The following is a 22597-nucleotide window of genomic DNA, read 5'->3' as shown; positions in this document are numbered from 1 at the left end:
GCCTTAGTATTTGCCATCACATCTTTGTCAAGTGAGCATCCCACCATGAAAACAATGAATTCTTATGATTCTTGCCTCGTGTGTGTGCCTTGGTTTTTGCACACCCTTTTTAGTGTTACTTGTGTTAGTGTAGGTTTTTTATTTGTTTTATATTAGGGGGTATTTATTTTTCCTACACATTATTTAAGCTTGCTTAGGTTATTAGGAGTAGTTAATATGAGGACACGTGGCAAAATACTTCAGCTACATGTGTCGCTCTCTCTCGGACACATGGACAGTTGAGTTACACACGCATAACCACTATTTTGTCATTTCCTAAGTAGGTTATGGGGTAGTCGGGTTTCTCTTGGTCTTTTAGGTTTTGTGAGCCACCTTTTGCAACTCTTTTTCTGTCTTCACCTAAGGAGGTTATGCCACATGTTTTGGCATTTACCAAGCAGGTAAAACCTTCCACGTTTTATGGGAAGTAGGAGTTAATGAACCTCTTGGATGCATATGCCCTATTTTTGCTATATATACAACACTCTTCTCTCACCTTCATTAGTTCAGTGATTGCTCGGTGAGAGTGTTGCAAGTATTTTGCAATTTCCCTTGCCTTGTCTTTATTTTTCTCTCATTTCAGAATTCTCTTCATTTCAGATTTCTCTTCATTTGGCTATTTTGATCTTTGATCATCTGTCGAGTGTTGTTGCATGTGATTTACGACCGACATTAGTTCTTGGCTCGGTTCTCACTTCTCGTAGAATCTGACAACTTGTATATCATATTGTATTTGATGTTGCATTCTACATTCTCTTGCACACATGTGCCGCATTTAGTTGATTTGCCTATACCTCTCCCTTGTTCGCATTAAGGGGTGTATCATCACATGGTTATTTAAATGCTTCCTTTTAAGGGGAACAATGGAGCAACCTACTTTTTCGATTGATTATAATTTGTGAGATTCTAGTACTTATGTATGGGGCCATTCAAATTTAGTATTGTAGTATAGGTCACTCGTGCAATACTTTTGTGCTCTTTGATCATAGTACTATTTGCCTCTTCAACTTCACAAAGTGTTTTATATTTCGTTCCATTTGTGTATTCATGGTTCATTAGTGTACTTGATGTCACATATGTAGTGTTTCTATCTCTTACCTTGATCTACATTGATTGGAGATTCATTGATTACAATAGACACCATCTATTCATCTTCAACAAAGTTTATAGCTTCTACATGCTTTAGGAGTTCTTCATGTTCCTATCTACATGTAAAACAAAAAAATATAGAAAAATATGTGAACATAAGAAGGGGGGAGCTGATTACCCTTGGAAAACCAAATCACAAAAGATTTTGGAAAGAGTTGCAACAAAAGAGAAATTAGTATCATGGGGTGTCAATGGCTTGAATATGCAAAGATGTTATATGAGCACGGTCAACATAATTAGGGACCCCCGGTAATGAATGCCACTACTAAACTTTTCACGTTTGAAGATATCAAGTAGGGCATAAAGAATGGCAAGGGGAAATGCACATGATATAGATGGGCTGCAAGAAGAGTATTTAAAATGGAGCATTGAGGTCCTTGCACCTCATATCAATCATATCCTCAATAATGTCACTCAAGAAGGTTTCCCAGATAATTGGACAACTAGTGTTGTGATTCCTCTTCACAAAGGTGGTGATATAAATAATCCAAAAAATTATTGCACTATTATGGTCAACCCCCTCCTTGGGAAGCTTTATGGAAGCATGATTGAATGTAGAATTAGTAGTTGGGTAGAAATAGAAGGAAAAAGAGCTAAAGGGTACACTTGTTTTAGACCAAAACATTCCACTATTGACTATTTTATTACATTAGGTTCTTGGTTGAAAAATATGGAATACCCAAGTGGGTAAGGCCTTTTGTTGTTTTTTAGACTTTAGAAAAGCCTTTGACATGGTACCACGTGACAAATTGTGGAATAGAATGGAGGAATTGCGGGTTAAAAATGTGCTTAGAGCTACAGTACAAGGCTATATGAGTAAGTCAATGCTAAAATTGGAACATCAAATGGAATGCTAGAATGTTTTGGTAGTGATATCGATGTCAAATAAGGGTGCCTGTTTTCCCCAACTTTGTTTGGGCTATATATTGATAAGTTAGAAGAATGGCTAAACAAGACTAGTGGAGAGGAGTTTAGTTGGCTAAATATGTACTAAAGTTACTTCTATGTTCGGATGATCTCATCCTAATTGCTAAAACAGCTAATGGTTTGAGGGAACACCTGAAGGTGCTTGAAACCTTTTGTCAGAGTACAAATACCTTGGGCTCGATTTCCACAACAAACTTAATTGAGAAATTATCAGAATTTCTAGAGCAATCAAATAATTCAAATTCATTATGACATGGGTTTGTGTACAACTGATGGCGGTGAATAGAGTGCATTCAGTGGCACTCACGGTTTTAACAAATACTAACAAATATCCTAAATTGATCTAACAAACAAATACTTTTTTTAACAACAAACTCTAACAAATGAAACAAACAAGCCTATGGTAGGAATGATGGAATATCCAACATTCCTCCCTTATTACATCATTTCTTTAAAGGACTAATCAGAGAATCTTGAAATGTTTCATACTTCACTCGTGCAAGAGGCTTGGTGAAGATATTGACACGTTGATCCTGTGTGGAGCAAAATTGGAGCTGAATGTTGTTTTGTTGAACATGTTCTCGTATGAAGTGACAGTCAAATTCAATATGCTTGGTTCGTTCATTTAACACTTGATTACAAACAAGATTGATAACACTTTGATTATAACATTAGAGGACTGTAGGCTAGTTTTGTGGTACCCCAATTCTTCTAATATGCGATACAATTAAATTGCTTCACAAATTGCTGCACAATTTTCTGCCTTTGTTGATGAACGAGCAATTGTGGCTTGCTTCTTACTTCCCAAAGAAATAGGTGCTGAACCTAGGAAGAAAACAAATCCAGAAGTGAATTTTCTATCATCAACAGAAGTTGCATAGTTTGCATCTGTGTACCCTATCAAGAACAATTGATCACTCCTTTTATATTCCAAACCATGATCCATTGTACCATGTATATAGCTTAAGATCCTTTTTACTGCATTCTAGTAGAACATTTTTGATTCTTGCATGAATCTTGATAGATAATTAAGTGTAAAACTAATGTCTGGTCTAGTATAAGTCAGGTAAATCAAAACTCCAATCATTTGATGATAGAGAGTTGCATTCACTTGAGAAGATGTATTAGATGTAGATAATTGCAAACTTGATTCCATAGGTGTAGACATGGGTTTGGAATCCATCATTTTGAATTTCTCAAGTAGTGTCTTTGAATATTTTCTTTGAGATACAAAGATATGGTGATTTGCTTGCCATACCTCTAAGCCTAGACAATAGTGTAGTAGCTCGAGATTTGTCATATCAAATGCCTTCTTGAGATCATTCTTGGTTGACTCAACCATTGCTTCTGAGCTTCCTTTGATGACTAAGTCATTAACATATACATTAATGATTACAATATCCCCCCGTTGATCGTTGAGGTAGAGATTTGGATTATATGGGTGCCTAGTAAAGCCATTTTTTAACAAATGTTCATCAATTTTGATATACCAGGCTTTGGGATCTTGTTTGAGACCATATAGGGACTTGACAAGTTTGCATACCTTTTCTTCTTAACCAGGTGCAATATATCCCTCTGGTTGGATCATATAGACCTCTTCCTTAAGGTCTCCATTAAGAAAAGCACTTTTTACATCCATTTGATACAATTTCCATCCAAATTGTGTAGCTAAAGCAAATATCATTGTAATTGTTTTAATTTTTGTTGTGGAAGCAACTGTTTCTTCATAGTCTATACCTTCTTTTTGGGCATAATCCTTGGCTACAAGTCAAGCCTTATATTTATCTGTACTACCATATGCTTTATATTTAGTTTTAAATATCCATTTACATCCAATTGCTTTCTTACTAGGTGGTAGATCAACAAGCTCCCAAGTGTTGTTTTTCATCAGAGATTGATACTTTGCGTCCATAGCCTCTTTGTAAGGTTTTGATTCTTGTGCTTCCTAAACATTAGATGGCTCAAAATTATCAACAACTGAAGTCATAAGTGCAAAGTTGACCTCATTGCGAGCCATGTTGTGAGTCCTTGGACTTGAAGTGTTTGGAACTCTATCTAGCTTTGCATCACGAATGGTACTAGTATACCAGTTTGGTAAAGGTTTTGTTGTTAAATTTGTGCCCTAGTTCAGTAATCAGATTTGTAACATTTAATTATTTGTTAGCATTTAGTAAATCATAATCAAGTAAATCCACAAATGAAACAAGAGAGCAGGAGACAAACACAAAATACCCTGGGAAAACCTCCAAGGGGGAAAAACCCAGCACTAAAGACCCACAGGTCAGATTATGTATTCACTCTTAATTGTACAAATACAATACTTAGCTTGATTCTCTAGATCTGATCCTCTTTTGTATATCAGATCTTCCCTTCTAAATACACCAAGTCTCCACCAAAAATGCCTTATATCCTTTGGACAAGTTTGCACAATCCTCTTCAAGTTTCGCACCTTTAATTGCAGAGATAGTTCGCTGATTGCATATGATGTGAAGTGAATGATTGTATTTGCAAGTTGACTTTATTTATATGAGTCTTTAACCTTTGTTAAATCCAAGTCGGCCTTCCTCCTTTTGGCGCCAATTTATTTATTCAGGCGTGGTGCATTTTAGGGTGGCGTGAAGGTTATAGGGCCTGAACTTAACTTGGGGGCACGTTACCCCTTTAGGATAGGATCCGGTCCTATATGGGTTCAGATGTTGCCTTAAGGCAATCCAAACCCATCTTACCTAGTTACAAACAACACTCCCTCTTAACTAGGGAAGAAGATAATACATAATCTGAACCTTTAGAGTTCCATCTAGCACACAAGCATATAATGGATCTAGCACACAAGCATAGAATTACATCTTCCACCTAGCACACAAGCATAGGATGGTTCTAGCACACAAGCATAGAAAGTGTAATACACAAGTGTGTCTTTACATAATTACAATTTTCCATCTAGCACACAAGCATAGATTGGACACATTTCATTCTTGCACACAAGCAAAGAATGATCAAAGTGCTGTAGGTAGAGTCACTGAGATTGGAGCTCCCTCTCAATCAGGGTTCCATTTTCCACAATACCAAGTCTGTCTCTGAAGTATTCAAACTTCACTCTGGATAAGGGTTTGGTAAGGATATCTGCAACCTGCTCATTTGTGCTAATGTACTTTAGTTGAATGTCGCCTCTTTGCACCATATCCCGAATGAAATGATAGTGTGTTTCCACATGTTTGGACCGGTCATGGAACACAGGATTTACTGACATCTTTATACAACTTTGATTATCACAATGAATGGTGGTAGGACCACTAGCTTGACCAAATAATCCAACAAGGAGCTTGAGAAGCCACACTGCTTCTCTGGATGCAACAGATGCTGCAATGTACTCAGCTTCTCCAGTGCTTAATGCTACCGAAGATTGCTTTCTACATGCCCAAGAGATCACTACAGAGCCCAAGTTGAAGCAGATACCTGAAGTACTTTTCCCGTCCTTGACACTTCTTGCCTAATCTGAATCTGAGTAGCCTTCCAAGAAGATTGAGGTATTAAGTGAATACTTCAGCCCATAACCAATAGTGCCACGCAGGTATCTTAGAATGTGCTTGGCAGCAACTAGGTGAACAAGTTTATGTAAGCTCATGAACTGACTGAGGGCATTCATAGCATAACAAATATCTGGCCTAGTATTGACTAGGTACATCAAGGATCCAATCAACTGCCTGTACTTAGATGGATCTGCAAAATCAGAGTTAGCTGCAGAAACACTTAACTTCTTGAAGTTAGATTCTATAGGAGTATACATGGGTTTACAATCCATCATTCTAAATCTTTTCAGAATATCAATAGTATATTTTCCTTGACTTAGAAAAATTTCATTGGATTTTTGCCATACTTCTAACCCTAGGAAGTAATGCATTAGACCTAAATCCTTCATTTCAAATTCTGAGGCTAATTCCTTCTTACATCTTAGGATTAATTTATTTTCACCAGTGAGAAAAAATCATCCACATACAAAACCAAAATAAGCCTCTCATCATTATAAATTTTCAAGTAAATGTTAGCATCAACATCATTCTTGCAAAATCCTAAGCTTAGTAAGTACTTATCAATTATTTCATAGCAAGCACGAGGAGCCTGTTTGAGCCCATATAAGGCTTTCTTCAACCTGCAAACATGAGAATCTCTTTTATGGATTACATAACCTTCTGGTTGCTCAATATAGACTTCCTCCTCAATGACACCATTGAGGAAGGGTGTCTTAACGTCCATTTGATGCAGCTCCCAACCTTTGGCTGCAACAATAGCTATTATAGATCTAATAGAAGTATATCTAGCAACAGGGGCAAAAGTTTCTTCATAATCTATTCCTTCCTTTTGAGAAAAACCATGAGCTACAAACCTAGCTTTATATTTTTCAATACTACCATCAGCATTATGTTTAATTTTAAACAACCTTTTAGAAGAAACAACAAACTTACCTTTGGGTCTGGGTACAATGTCCTAGACATCATTCTTGATGATAGACCCATACTCTTCATCCATGGTTGATTTCAAAGCATGATGGGATATGGCTTCTTTGACATTGTGAGGTTTAGACTCAATGATATTACACATCACGAAAATGTAGTTGGCGTGATTTTGGAGTCTCCTGCTATCTCTAAAGGTTCCTCTGGGAGCAGCAAATCCTTCAGCATCTCGAATCGTGTTTCTCACCCAAAGTGGTCTCTTTTTGCAGACCACAATATCCTGAGGTATATCTGTAGAGTCCATGGGTTTTACTGGGTCATCCTGAACTTCTTGATCCAGAAGGTTAGTGGACTCCTTCTGTATCTTAGGGTTAGCATCAACTTTGAATCTTGATTTTCAATCACCATATCATTATTATCAGATAATGAACCTTTAGATATTTTGAAAGCAATATCTTCTTCAAAAGTTACATCTCTACTTACCTCAACATACCTTTGACCTGAAATGTAGATTCTGAAGGCTTTGGAAGATTCACTATATCCCACTAAGATGCCTTTCTTTCCAGAGGGATCCAACTTGGTTCGTTTTTCTTCAGGCACATGAACATACACCGGGCTCCCGAATATCCTTAGGCGGTTGATGTCAGGTTTGATTCCTGTAAAGGCTTCTTCAGGAGTTACATCCCTTAGAGCACGATGAGGACATCTATTCTGAATGTAAACTACTATTTTGGATGCTTCCGCCCATAGAAAAGGTTGCAGGTCTTGATCATGAATCATGGCTCTTGCAACTTCAACAATGGTCATGTTCTTTCTTTCAGCAACTCCATTTTGCTGAGGATTGTAGGGAACACAGAACTCCCTCTTAATTCCTGCCTTAACACAAAAATCATAGAAACTACCCGAGGTGTACTCATCTCCACTGCTAGATCTTAAACATTTAATTCGATTCCTTGTAGTGTTTTCAACTAAGGCTTTGAATTCTTTAAATCTGTTTAGGACTTCTTTAGACTCTTTAGATTTAAGAAAGTAAATCCATGTTTTCCTAGAGAAATCATCTATGAAGATAACATAATAAAGGAAGCCGCTAGGAGATGCTACAGACATAGGGCCACATAAATCTGAATGAATAAGTTCTAACTTTTCTTTAGCCCTACTGTCACTTTTAAGAAAAGGGTTTTTTTACATTCTTACCCATTGCACAACCTTTACAAGCATCATCATGAGATAAACTAAGTTTAGGCATACCTTTAACCATTTTACCGAGAGTGGGAAGAGCTTGAAAGTGTAGATGTCCAAGTCTTCTATGCCATAGCTCGCATGATTAAGGGGCCTCATGGATGAGAGCTTGAATTGGATTAGCTGCAAGCTTATATAAACTATCATATCTATTTCCAATAACACGAGCAATTTTGAAATTAGATTTCTTAGACCAAGCAAGTACCTTCCCTTCAGAAAATGCTATTTGCAAACCCTTATCTTCTAAGGCAGAAATGGAAATAAGATTTCTTTTAATACCAGGTACAAAAAGGATATCACAGAGTTGTAAGGAAATACCAAAATCTAGTTTTAAAGAGGTAGTGCCAGAGCCTTTTACCGAGTATCTAGTGTCATCACTGATTACCACATGAAGGTTGGTATCTTTTTCAATCAGATTTGAAAGATGGTCACGAAAACCTGAGATGTGTCTGGAGGCACCACTGTCAATTATCCAAGTAATACTGTCTGTAGGGACATTGCTTGATAGAGCAGAGATAAGAAGATAATCCTCACTTTGTTCAACAACTTCATTTAAATTGGCTTCCCTTTCCTTGGGATCATTCTGACAATCTCGGGCATAGTGACCATACTTATCACATCTGAAGCAACGAATGTGAGAGGAATCTCTTTACTTCTTCCTTGGATCATAGGAGGAGGATCTAAAATCTTTGCTTCTCTTTTCTTTCTTCCAATGTCCACCTTTCCTAGATTTAGCTAAGAGAATATGATTATCATTTTTGTGAGAGTTCTTGAGTTTTCCTCTTACCTCAATTCGAGATTCCTCTTCAATGCAATCAGATTGAAGACGCTCAAAGTTGGGACGATCAACTCTTCCACCAATGCTATGAATGAATGGTTCCCATTCATCAGGTAGACCATTAAATGCAATCATAACAAGATCTTTATCTGAAATTTGACAATCAAGAGTACTTAGCTTGTCCTTTAGTTCATTGATCTTCATGAAGTAGGCTATGATTGAGTCTTCTTTTTTCATTTTCATGTGAAGAAGCCGATGCCATAGAGCAAGAGCCCTGTTGAGGTTGTTGACTTCATACATCCCTTCCAAGTGTTTGATCATTTCCTTGGCAAACGCAAATTTTGATATGACAGTGACAAGATGATTCTTGACGGATTCAATTATGATCTTCCTAGCCTTGAGGGAGTCTTTCTTGAACTGCTTCAGCTCTTCAGCATCTTCTGGAGGGGACAACCTTTCTTCTTCTACGAATTTCAGCAGATCATTGTCTTCAAGGATCAAAAGAATACAGACTTTCCAAGAAGCAAAATCAAGGGCTCCATCAAGTCTATCTTCAGCCCTCAAACCTAACATTTTAATTTGAAAACAAACAACAACTATATGCAACAAATGATTTACTAAAATCTGAAATTAGTGACACCTTAGCTCTGATACCATGTTAAATTTGTGCCCTAGTTCAGTAATCAGATTTGTAACATTTAATTATTTGTTAGCATTTAGTAAATCATAATCAAGTAAATCCACAAATGAAACAAGAGAGTAGGAGACAAACACAAAATACCCTGGGAAAACCTCCAAGGAGGAAAAACCCAACACTAAAGACCCACAGGTCAGATTATGTATTCACTCTTAATTGTACAAATACAATACTTAGCTTGATTCTCCAGATCTGATCCTCTTTTGTATATCAGATCTGCCCTTCTAAATACACCAAGTCTCCACCAAAAATACCTTATATCCTTTGGACAAGTTCGCACAATCCTCTTCAAGTTTCGCACCATTAATTGCAGAGATAGTTCGCTGATTGCATATGATGTGAAGTGAATGATTGTATTTGCAAGTGACTTTATTTATATGAGTCTTTAACCTTTGTTAAATCCAAGTCGGCCTTCCTCCTTTTGGCGCCAATTTATTTATCGAGGTGTGGTGCATTTTAGGGTGGCGTGAAGGTTATAGGGCCTGAACTTAACTTGGGGGCACGTTACCCCTTTAGGATAGGACCCAGTCCTATATGGGTTCAGATGTTGCCTTAAGGCAATCTGAACCCATCTTACCTAGTTACAAACAACATTTGTGACATTTGTGGTTGTTGATTGACTATCAATGTGCCCATCATTTTTTCCCATCCACGTTGAATAGAGGAGCACTATCTGAAGTAGGCGATGATGTGAGAGGAGAACTTGACTCACTTTGCTCATAAAAAAATTACATCTCTATTATGTATATCTTCTTTGTATTAGGATCCATAAGGTGACATGCCTTAGATTCGTTTACTATATCCAAGAAGAATACAGTGCATTGATTTTTCATTTAGCTTCTTCCTTTTCTGTTTAGGAGTGTGCATATAGGTAGTGCATCCAAACACACGAAGATGTGAGATAGAAGGCTTTACCCTTGTCCATGCTTCTTTTGGTGTGACACCATCAAGAGATTTGGTTGGTGCACGATTCAAAAGATATACTGCAGTGTGTACAACTTTAGCCCAATATGCATGTTCTAGTTGAGAATCTTTCAACATTCTTTGAACCATCTCCACAATGATGTGATTTCTTTGTTCAATAACTCCATTTTGTTGAGGTGTTTATGCTGCAGTCAATTGATGCTGAATTCCATTTTCCTTCAGATACGTGGAGAATTTTGTGTTGGTGTATTGCCCCCCTCCATCTGAGCAGAGGAGACGAATATGATGATTCATATCGTTCTCCACAAGAGTGCGAAACTCTTTGAAGTAGGAAAAAGCTGCATCTTTATGCGAAAAAAAATATACCATCATTTTTCTTGTGTGAACATCAACAAAAAGCTAAAAGTTCCGATATCCTTTATGAATAGGTGACATTGGCTTGCACAAATTAGTATGCACCAGTTGCCAGGGTTGGCTTGCACAATGCACACTGGGATAGAAGGGTGCTTTATGTTGTTTTTGAGCAATACAATTAGAATAAACAACACTTGACTTCGAAAGTGACGAAAACCCTTTGACCATGCGTTTTTGACTAAGTTTTAGTAGATAACTATTGCTTAAATGACCAAATCTATGATGCCAAAGCATAGCAAGATCATTGCCGTTAGTCACTAGGGCCAAATTATTAGCAATTGTATCAAGCTTAAACATTCTACCAATCTCAATAGCACTAGCAACAATCTTTGCATCTTTAGATTTATCTTTGATAAGATAGATGTTTTTATCTTGGTTTGTATCAAATTCAATCCTAAGGTTATGATAAGAAAACTGATTAACAAAAAGAAGATTTTTTGTAAGTCCTGACACATACAAAACATTAGTAAGCCTTCAACAGTGAATGCCACACTGCAAAGAGATGTCATGAATACCTTTTATGTCGCAGGTGGTATTATATCCAAGAGTGATTGTACCGTGATGAGGTTTCGATGTGACAAACCACTTTTTTAGTCTAGTCATGTGCTTTGTAGCACTCGACTCCACATACCATATTGAGGTGGATTGTTAACCATCTTTTGAAGTGTGAGATGAAAGCATGTATTCCTCGTCTGGAGAATCATCTGCTTCAACAACATTGCTTTGTTTCTTTTGTTTGTTTTTTGCTCCCATTGTGGTTTGCCACTTTGAAATGGCTTCTTTTGATGTGATTTTTTGGATGGTCCTTTGTTGAAGGAGTTATACCAACAATTTTTCACATCATGTTCAACTCTTTTGCATATTGAACACTTCTTCTGCGGTCTGCATGAATTTCCAGATTTGGAAGGTCCATTGAACTGCTTTAGAGGCTTCTTGCCTTTATGACGTGTAGTCATAGCATGATTTGCCTCACCAGGATCATGGCTTATAGACTCTTCCTTTTGAAGGAGATTTACTAGCTTCTCAAATTGCATGTAGTCTCAGTGACATTCAAATTGTCATAAAGACTATTTGGAAGGTAGTGCTTGTAGTACAATAGGCACCAATTAGGCATCATCAATTGTTTCTCCCAATGCTTGTAGGCAAGCCCTCAACTCAGCAATCCTTTTGAGAAAGGATTCCAACTGTTCTCCATTCTTCATCTTCAAACCATGTAGCTGACTCTGCAAATTTAGGATCTGATTCTGATTCTTCGCCTCATACACCGTCTTGAGCTTGTCCCATGCATCTTTGGCTGTGGATGAGTCTCAGATGAAAGGTTGAACTTCATCAGGCACACTGAACAAAAGGATCAACTTTGCCTTTTTGTCGGCTTGATCAAATTTCTTTTGCTCATTAGCATCTGTCTTATGTTGTGAGGTGGTACTGCTGACCACATCCCAAACTTCCTCAAACTTGAGCTGAGTTTTAAGTTTGGTCTTCCAGGCAGAATAATTATTTCCACTCAATAGTTGAAAATCTAGGAGAATCAACATCAACTTTGGAGAACTACTTGCCATGTTTTTTTTAACAAATGGAGTTGAAATTATTGCAAATTGTCCTCAAAAGATAGTGTTTATGTCTGACATGCTACACATATTGTAATTTCTAAGGTTCAATGGTACTGAAAAATTGATGGCTCTCATATGTACATCTTAAATGTCATATGAAATGACGAAAGATACTCATATCTTCCCACAAATATCACCATGTCTACGGGAGCATAGAAACCCGCTGCAAATTCATGAGATGGCTCAGATTCAAGGCTCAAATGATACCCGCACCTTATTAGACGCCCATGTTCCAAGCCACCTACAACACTATGAACCTCCAATGGTGTGCAATCAAAAATCTCAAGACGTTGAGAGAAGCTAGAAACCGTTCTCTTCCTTTGTCTATATTGATTGAAATTCAGCTAGTTGAGCCTCAAGCAATGGCCTACGGCGCCAAATGTTTGCCACATACGGGTAAACGATTAAATGTAGAAAGTAAATGCACAAAACATAATGGAAATATATTAAATAACCAGTCTCTGTATTAATTCAACAGTCCATGTTCATCAAGTGTTTATAACATTACATCAGACACGACTCTCATGATCCACTTCGAAGGAAAGATACGCAATATATAATACCCGAAGGGGTGCGACCAACCGTCGTGTCCAATTGCCCTTTGGGACGACTAACTAACTGACCGCCGTAACTCATTATTACCGACGACAACATAAACATAATATGACAACATAACATAATGATTATCCCCGGCAACAACGCCAAATGTTTGCCCTCTCGGGTGAATAACTTAAAGTACATAGATAAAGCACGTAATGCAGAATAATAATGCCATAGATGTCAGGTCAAATATATAAGATGTTATTCTATTCGTAGTTGTTGTTCCTCACAAGTTACATTCAGAAGTATATAAAGATACCAAGGGGGTGCGAGCGCCAATTGTCGCACCGCAACTGCCACCCCGCAGTTGCCAACTAACCAAGACAATTACAACTTAATTAACTAGTTTTATTTTCATGTACAATATTGCCGCCAACACACACGGCCAAGGAAGGAGAAATGGACAACACAATAGAATTTGGACTCCATGTAGTAGAGAACGTGAGCCAAGCAAAAATGAGGGCTAACCAACAATCGCAGCCAATGCTGATTCAAGTCATGGTGCCAGCCAAGGAAAAGGATGGGGCTGTGTATCAAATCCCCCACTCCACAACAAACATTCAATGCAAAGAAATTGCAGATTGAAGCTTGCACTCCAATAATGAATTGTGCCCTCAGATCTCATGAAAGCTTCTACCAATGCCGATAGGGTGGAGCCATAAATCATAATAATTTCTATACAAAACTCCACGCCACATAACTCAATGTCTTTGCTCACATCCCATCTTGAATGCATTGTCCGAGACCAAATTCCAGAATGATCACGGGCTGGTGCGCCAATCATATCAGAACTTCTAATTCTCGATGTGGCATGGTGATTGCATGTTAACGATTGCTGCTCCAAGTTCTATATAATGCACATCAATATCTATAGAATGAGACGATGCCTATCACAAATGCATACCCTCTGACAATAGACTAATTGCTCTAGTTCATCGATGACTTCAAAAAACCACACAACGCAATATTCTCAATGATCAAGATGGAATGGGCTGCTGCTATCTCAAATTGCTATGATTCTTTCTTTGGGTGCGCAAATGTTCTTGCTCACTGTAGAGATTTCTGCCTCGTCAAACTCCACTGTGGTTGGTCTATTCCTACGTCTATGCTTCGATACCATATCAGAATTTCTAGAGCAATCTAATAATTAAAATTCATTATGATATGGGTTTATGTACAACTGATGGCGGTGAACAGAGTGCATTGAATGGCACTCATGGTTTTAACAAATACTAACAAATATCCTAAATTGATCTAACAAACAAATACATGATTAACAAAAAAGTGTAACAAATGAAACAAACAAACCTATGGTAGGAATGATGGAATATCCAACAGAAATGTGCAGAGCAAAAAGAATTCAAGGAGGATGGAAAGCACTCTACTCTCTACATGATAGGATGGAGAATACTTTTTGGTTTGTTGGTCACCCCGGTGATCCTATACGGGTGTGAAATTTGGGGCAGCAATATGTTAGATGAGAAATGGAGGCAAGTAGAAGGAATTCAAAAACATCTAATCATAAGCAGTCTCAAAATTAAAATTTTTGTCTCATATGAGATTCTATTGGCAGAAATTGGCACCAATCCTTTGGAAGCATCGGTGATGGTTCGTTTGGTAAGTTACCTAATAAAGGCTCAAAATATGCAAAACATCGTTGGCCTAAGATGATTATGGAGGAAAGACTAGATAGAAGGAAGAACACATGGATGAAACAAAATGACAAATGGATGAAAGAATATGACATTAATATATAGGAATGGCCAGATACCAATGAAGAAATATAAACATTTTTGAAAAAAAAAATCAAGAGTAGCTTATGGACAAAACAAAATGTGTGTAAAAAAGTCTATTATATCAATGAATTTTCAACCCCATGGACGACCATGAGGAAAAAGCCTACATAGGAGTGAATATTAAATGGAGAGAAAAAGTGCTGATAGCTCAATTAAGAACTGGCTCCCGTCACCTAAGGTGTGAAATAGGTAGATGGATGATATCTAAAGATGAGTGGGAAAAGAGAATATGCCTATTTTGCAACATGAGAACAATAGAGATGGAGCAACATTTTGTCATGAAATGTTCAGCATACTGCGACATCCATGCACTCTACGAGGACATTTTGAAAATGGACAATTTAAACACTTTGTTTGAAGAAACAAAACTAAACAAAATAACAAACTTATTGATCAAAATTCATTGTATAAGAGTAAATTTAGAGAGGAGGTTACAAATTGTATAAGGTTTTGCTGCCTTGTTTTTCTAGGGGGTGGGTGATGTTTGTGGGTGCTATAGGTTGCTTTGGTCTGGTGGATGCTATTAAAATATTTCATTTATTCATTCATTCTCATTTCTCTCTTTTGGAGAAGAATTTTGTTCCCATTGAGTTTTCTCCTTTTCTATATTTACATGAGTACCATCTTAGACTTTGTTGCTAGGACTCATCTTTTTAGTGATTAGTATCACTTGAGGGGTTTTAGTATGAAAATATTTATTACTAATATAGTTAGCCTTTAGCTTATCTTATAGACTCCTATTTACACTAGTCTTTAGCTCACTTGGGAAACATCTCACTTTTTGCCTCACCTCATGTGGACTCACCAAGAGTCCAACACTTGTCCATACAATCCTATATTTGTTTCACTCTTGTAGTGGTGGTCAGAGTTTCATTTGTACCTACTCACCTCCTCATCCTTGCATTTGTATGCAAGGCTCTTTTGCATATTTCACATGTTTTATTATGTTTCTTTCATCTTGCATATTCTTGTTTTGTGGAAATGTTTTTTATATGTTTTTGATTTTGCAAGAGATTTCGGCTCCTCTAACATTCTGTTGTCAGTTTATTTATAAATTGCGTTTCAAATATAAATTCATGTTAATAGCTGTTCTCGATGAGTAGTAAATGTGTCTATGTCTTGGTTTGGTTTTTCAAACTAATAACTTTTTTTAGATTGTTTGTGGTCTCATATATCACGAGATTTAAATAAATAAATTCCATAATATGGTAGTGTGACTTGGGGGCAGCAAGAAAATCTTTTGGCAAATAAAGGAAGAGAAGATAAAGCTAAAAGTGTCCTTTTAGAATGCTAATATCTCTAGCCAACAAGCAGCTTTGAGTGAATTAATTTATTTGATTTATTATCATGCAAGGAAAGAGTGAGCGATTTTCGTATAGAATTGTAATGTGCAATGTGGATAAGATTGTGGCAACTGGCACCTAAAGTAGAAGGGAATAGAGTGGCATAGTATCTTCCAAAGAGCATGCTATGATATGATCAAGTTAGTCACAACAAAGGGAGAAATCACAGCACACAAATCTATTTGTCTTGTATTATGAGGTGGCAATGCAATTAGATTTAGAGGAATTGTGCCAACACAAGAAAGAATAAAATAGTGCTGAAATTGTTTGCCAATATATGAAAGTAAGCCAATCAAATTTTCAGCTGTGGTCTTGTTTGAAAAAATAAACTATATTAGACAAGGCATGAAAAAAAAATAGAAGAGATAGTTACCTAGTCAACAAAATGATGACAGATTATATAAAATATAATAAAGAAGTTAGGTATTATAATGTTTTGATAAAGTGCCACCAATAGAAGAAAATCACCTATAAATTTATCAAATAGGAAGCACACTGTTTCATAGATTTTTTAATATTCAAAAGAAGGCAGTTTGTAAATGAGAGTTGTGCCAAAGACAAATTAGAAATTGAACACACTTTTTGCAATATGTTTAATATTTATGAAGTTCAACGGTTTTCCTGATCAACTCATGCCTAGGAGGAAGGAAGAAACTTGGTGCACTTTATAATGGGTTTTTTCATTTTCTATAAAAATGCCTAGTTAACAAAGATGTGAGGATTATTTTAAGTGAATTGTGCTTTCTTTTTTGTTCGTAGTTTTGGTGCACACATCAACAGTTCTTATATCACCAATCTCCTATTTAGAGCATTGACTATTATAATTCAGCCTTCTTGAAGAAAAGTCAAGCACACAAAAGTTTGATGCCTCTATTTACTGTTTGAAAATAGAAAAATACAAAGGTGGCGCTATTCCAAGTTGGGGTGACTAGATAACAACTGAATCTTCAGAGTCACTATATATGAAGCAATCCATCATTCATTTAAAAATCAACTCAATTATTCAGAAGTAGAGAGCAAACTTTATTTTCTAAGTTTTGAGGTTTCAAGAGTGTTTTTTAGGGCTAACAGGGTCATGTTAATATACTGATGGGCCCCATAAACGAATACAATTGTACATTGTTTCCTATCTGTAAACTTGCTTTAATGACTGAAAATCCCTCCTAACTGACTAGACTTCATCCATTTAATATAAATATAACTTGAAGTGATTTCTCATCTATTTTGTGATTGTTGTAGATAAATTGAATGCATTTTAAGTAGGATTGAACTAATGATTTGGGTTTGGTATGATTAAGCTGTTTTATAGCTGCATTTGTGAGCTTTTAAATGTTTAAAGAAGTATAGCTACTGTGCAAGATGAAGACTCAGTTGTTGTTGCACAAGGTATTTCCTTTGCTGCCCAATATAATCCTTCACTGCACAAGCAAATGCTTGCAAGGTGATCATTTTGCTAGCTAAAGACAAAACTTTCACGACAAATTATCTGAGCAGTCAAGATTCAACATGCTCCAGAAGATGATCATTTTTGATGATTAATATGTTCCTTGTCATAACAATGTTCGAAAATGGGTGCACAATTGTTCAAGGAGCTTTTGATTGTTTCACAACATTCCAAATAGATGTTGGAGAATTTGTTGGATGGTTCACAGGGAAAGCTGCTTGAGCCAAAGTTCAGAAGATGACAAGCCTGTTTTAGGATTAGTTGCACAAGTTGTTAGAACTAACATAGATGGCATTTTTTTTTTTAGAATTGATTTTAGCAAGAATAACACCACTAGTGTCTATTTAGTGTTAGAATCATTGGCAAGTAGCAAGCATTATATTGTTTTAATATCAAAAGTAGGGCTTATTAAAAAGTGAATGTGTGTTTTGTTCATTGGTCTGACTGGGAAAGGACTCACTTATGAGGGTTGGTTGTCATTTAGGTTTGCTTTATATTGTTTTATTTGCTTGTAATTTCAGTTCTGATTTATAATTGTTATTGATGTGGTGGTTGCAGTATACTTATAATTCGAATTCTAATAATTTGTTGTTCTAATTCTGATTTGAATTGTGAAAGTTTTATTGTATGTTCAAAAATTGTACATTTTGCAATATTCGTCTAATTTTTCTGTGCTCATTTTGGTGTCCATCCCATAGTCATGTTCTAGGTATCCTTTTGCCAATATCTAGGCCTAAATATATCTATAGTGAGCTTGGCATAGGTGAATAGTCCTATTTTTCTATTACCAACCTATCCTTGCAAGTTGGAATCTTCAATCCTGAAGGACACTAGTGCCTCTTGGTGATAGTGTCTATACAATAGCATCCCTAGGCATTAGTGTCTAGGTTCAAATTTTGCTTCTTGAACCTTCAAAACTCAATTCGTTCTCTTGTAAGCTCTCCAATGTTTTCTTGACCTTAAACACTTTATTTATGCACTTGAAAGACCTAATTAAGACTTAGGAGTTAATGGAATAAATAGAGCATTTATTTTATTTCATTGTTGAAAGCTATACGATGCTAATATGGTTGATTGAATTACACTCAGTTTGAACTACTAACCACTAATTATTTAGTATTTTAATTTTAAATCCTATGGCTGTCACACACCTCAGCTGGAATGGCTGTCATTGGCACTGTGCATGATGGAAAAATGTAGTGATTCTAAAGTTAGCCTATATCTGTCAATGGACTCAATGGTTGGCGTTGTCAAGTTCTTTCTCTCAACTTCAACGGAGAATGTCAAATTTATAATTTAGTTAAGTTATATGCTTTAGAAATTCTCTAACCAACAAACCTACTATTGGCATTTGTGGGCATGAATAATATTTCTTTTCTTCTTGCTTTCTATGCAAATTTAGCTCATATATTAATATGTTCTTCTGTCCTATTGGTTCCTTTGGGTTACCAGACAGTATTAATATATTTTATTTTGTTCCATTTCTGAAAGTCATTGGATTAAGTCAATGCATATATAAAATCAACTTTTCACTTCAAATGTACATATTAAAACCTAAAACAATGGCACTGATGCTTAAGTTCTGTTTTGTTTGGCAGGATGGGCATCCACCTCTAGGATGGTCAGACACTTTGGCTTATCTTGTTCTGCCGGTGCTGTTAATTGTCTCTCAATACATATCAACGCAGATCATGCAGCCTCCTCAGGTAATCTAAATGCTTTTTCTTTGTCTTATATTTTCCCATATGGATATTTTTTGATGTGTATGTTGTTGTAGTTTGGTGTATTGATGCTTTGTTCAGAGTTCAAATATGTCTAGGGAGCATTGAGTCTGATTTGTTCCAAATGATCTTTAAATTGATACAATTTGGTTGTTACATATAATACTTTTAAGGGTCTTATATGTGTCTATCCTACTGTCCCACATAACTGATGTATGTGCCTATCTCTGACATCAAAATAGTGCTGGATTGCCATGCCAGTGCTCGTCACCTACGTAAAGATTTAAAGATATGGCTGGCAAATCTGAACGACAGAAATTTCATTTTAATTACTTATTGTGTGGACTAATCGATGTCGATGAGACTCATTGTCACACCATTCATGCACTCAGGTCTTCTGAGCTGCCCTCATCAAACTAGGCAATTAGAGTATGCCTTGAGTTACCTGCAGATGTTTGTCATGTAACAACTCTACTGGGTCTCTACCAATTGGTCACATAGACCTGTGATTATGAACAGTGTGGACAAGGTTGCATTACTACCCTAAACCATGAACATCTACTCCAGGATGATAAGCAAGGTAGTTCTGCAAATGAGAAGTCAATAAGCATCCACCATTGCTATTACTTAAACACACAGGCCCATTGGCCTTATTCCATGATAGATAAAACACATGTAATAACATGTGGAAAAGGACTCTTAATTCCATCTTAAGAATGTTATCGTCTAAGGATGATTTTACTGACATAGAAGACAGTTACAACAGATTGCTGTTAAAAAGCCAGCAAGATGCTTCTATGGACATCAAGGCCTGAACATATATAAATGAGGCCAAAAGCTCCATAACACATATAAAATCAGAATACATCAAGGGGAAAATACAATCCTACAGCAGGTTTGCAGGGTTAGGAGAGGCTTCTTTGAGCATCTGATTGCCCCCTCCAAGCATAACTATGAATCAAACATTATATAAATAGCGTATAGTATGACCGTGTAACTTTTGCCATTTCATGTCTCATTTGACCCATTGTTTATAACTGATTTGAGACATCTTGAATTGGTCCCCTAACCGTACAAAGATGCAAAAATCCATCTAATTCTAAGTTAAGGGCTGTTTCTATTGTTTTCTTTAGTGTTCTTTTATGTTATTGGAGTTTTAGAGTTTTGAGGTCTCCCATGCTTTCATACTTTATTCCTTGTGAAAATTTGTTGAAGTTTTGGATCTCTCTATCCCTGTCAGACTTGGCATCCCTAGCATACATTTCCTCGAAAGTCTGACATCTTGCTTTTTCTAGTAAGTCCCTTGTCGGAGTTTTGGAGTTCTTCTATACCAGTCCTTGTTTATTTGATATTTGGTATCCCCAATCACTGAAGCTCGAAACTCGTAAAAAGTCTTAAGTGCTTGTATTAGAGTTGGACTTTTGGACTTCCTCATCAATCCCTTCCTTGGCATATGTTCCCCTTCATCTCTGCTTCCTCATTCCTGGATCCCCTCCAGTTCAAAAATTTCTAAGTCCTTCGGAGTCAAACTTTTGGCCTTATCCTTAATTGGGTACCTAGCTCCACGATTCTTATTAAATTTGAAACTTTGTCAATTCCACTATAAAGTCCTTTGAAGTTGGACTTTCAATTGTTCCCTATTTTAGTGCCATGTTAAGCTCCACCCGAAAGTCTGATCTCGACATCTCGAAAGCCTATCCTTTTGTCAAGATTTCTTTGTCGGCCTTCCCATTTCACCTCTCCCATGGCATTATCTTGTCTTTGGTGACAGTCTTATGCCTTTCCTTTTTGAGATTTTGGTCCCGATCTTCCCAACAAGCCTTTTGGTATGCCAAATCCTGAAACTATGCTGTCAAAGATGGAAAGTTTACCTACCTACGGGACAACCCAATAATGCCACTAACACATTCATAACTGCTAATTGCCAGATCAGAATCAATGACGCCCAAAAATTATTCTTTATGAAGATTGGCATGGATTCAATGGAGGAAAGCAGCACTCAACCATAATTCAGTTACAATTTGTAGCCAATATTTGACATGCCATCTCAAGGGTGATATTTTAGCAGATTTATTGGGCAAATTTTTGGGACTCAATTTTACAAACCACCAATGCTCAAAGATATGGGAGGGGTACAAAGGAAGTTATCTGCAAAATTTCCAGAGGTTTACAGACCTCGAGAGGAGATGTTTATTTTCAGGAGCTGCAGAGAATTAATGAGAATAATGGGTAGGCCTTGGGCACACTCTTTGTGGCATATCCATGGTGGAATATGAATTTATTGCAATTTTGGTGCTTCGTTTTAGAAGTCATTAAGGACCCAGCAGTTCTCATTTTCAAGAGCGTTCTTAGTTTTGAATAAAAAAGAGGCAAAAGAAAATTTCTTTGTAACATATTCTCTGTTCTCTTTGGAGTTATAAAAAACTTGGTCGATGCCTTGCAAGCAATAAAAAGTTGTTGTTTTTGCGCTTTACCTAGCAAAAACAAGAAAATGTTGTTGTTTTTACCTTTTCTCATTATGTCTAACATGCTGTGTATTCTTGAGCTTGGCAACAGGGTTTGTGTATCTTTTGCTTACCTTGTTGTGTTCTTTAAGTGTTCTTACCTTTATGTAGAAGTGATTCTTGCCTCTTTGAAGAAATGTATTCTCTTTATAACTTGTTTGCAGAAACTGTCAATGGACTCTAGCCTTTAGGTGCATCTTGAGGTCTATTGTGCTCGCCTCTCTCCCTTCTAGTGATTGTCAAAATTCTTATCTTCTTACGTGCTTGCGAGTGTTGGTAAAATATAGAATTGTGTGAGGTTGCAGCTTGTTATAGGTTTTATGTCCTCTTTTGAGTAAGAAGACAACTCAATTAAATCTTGTGCATCACCACGTTTCTGTTTTAGTTGTTTCCTTTCTTCCTTTCTGCTTTCAATTATTAGAGTAGGAGTAGGTATCAGTTTTATTTTGTGCAAGTCGGATAAACACCTGCCCTTAGGCTTAGAATGGAACCAGGTTCTGGAGGTCTGATCTCAAGTTAGCAGGGTCCCACACTTGAGAGATCATTCCCATTGTGTCTTTGAAATACTGAACCAGATTTAGTAAGGGTGCAATTTCAGGTGACAATAGTAACTATGATTATTTCATAAGAGAATACACTGCAATACATGAACGAATGAAATGTGCTTTAGTACCAAAACTTGGTGAGTAAATTGCCCATTTTTTAGTACTCATTAGCTAGAGGGCCTATTGAGTCACTCACTTGTGAACTTGCAGATAAGTTTCAGGTGAGTACTTGATGGGCTAGTTCCCTATAAGTTCATGAGTACTCATGAGTATGTTCCTAAAACTAACATGTAATATCTCCAACTCAACTTTTTTTCCATTTTTTTTGTGGAATTTTGCAATTTTACAATGATCAAGTATGCAACTTTTACACTTTTTGATCACCAAGATCCTGATGTGGGCAAGGTGAGAGCATA

The 22597-nt window shown here is 36.7% G+C and overlaps 1 protein-coding gene across 3 annotated transcripts in view; it reads left to right on the top strand.

The window, feature by feature from the left end:
* Positions 1-22597, top strand: part of LOC131029898 (inner membrane protein PPF-1, chloroplastic) — a 216747-nt gene that overhangs the window by 136521 nt on the left and 57629 nt on the right. For all 3 annotated transcript variants that reach the window (XM_057960564.2, XM_057960563.2, XM_057960562.2), the window contains one exon: positions 19010-19117. In XM_057960564.2, coding sequence (XP_057816547.1) covers positions 19010-19117 — 108 coding nt within the window. The remainder of the gene's footprint in view (positions 1-19009; positions 19118-22597) is intronic.

Source organism: Cryptomeria japonica, chromosome 3 (assembly GCF_030272615.1).
Source record: "Cryptomeria japonica chromosome 3, Sugi_1.0, whole genome shotgun sequence".
Classification (NCBI taxonomy): domain Eukaryota; kingdom Viridiplantae; phylum Streptophyta; class Pinopsida; order Cupressales; family Cupressaceae; genus Cryptomeria; species Cryptomeria japonica.
The sequence above is the reverse complement of the archived record's forward strand: the minus strand, read 5'-3'. Positions and strand labels throughout refer to the sequence as shown.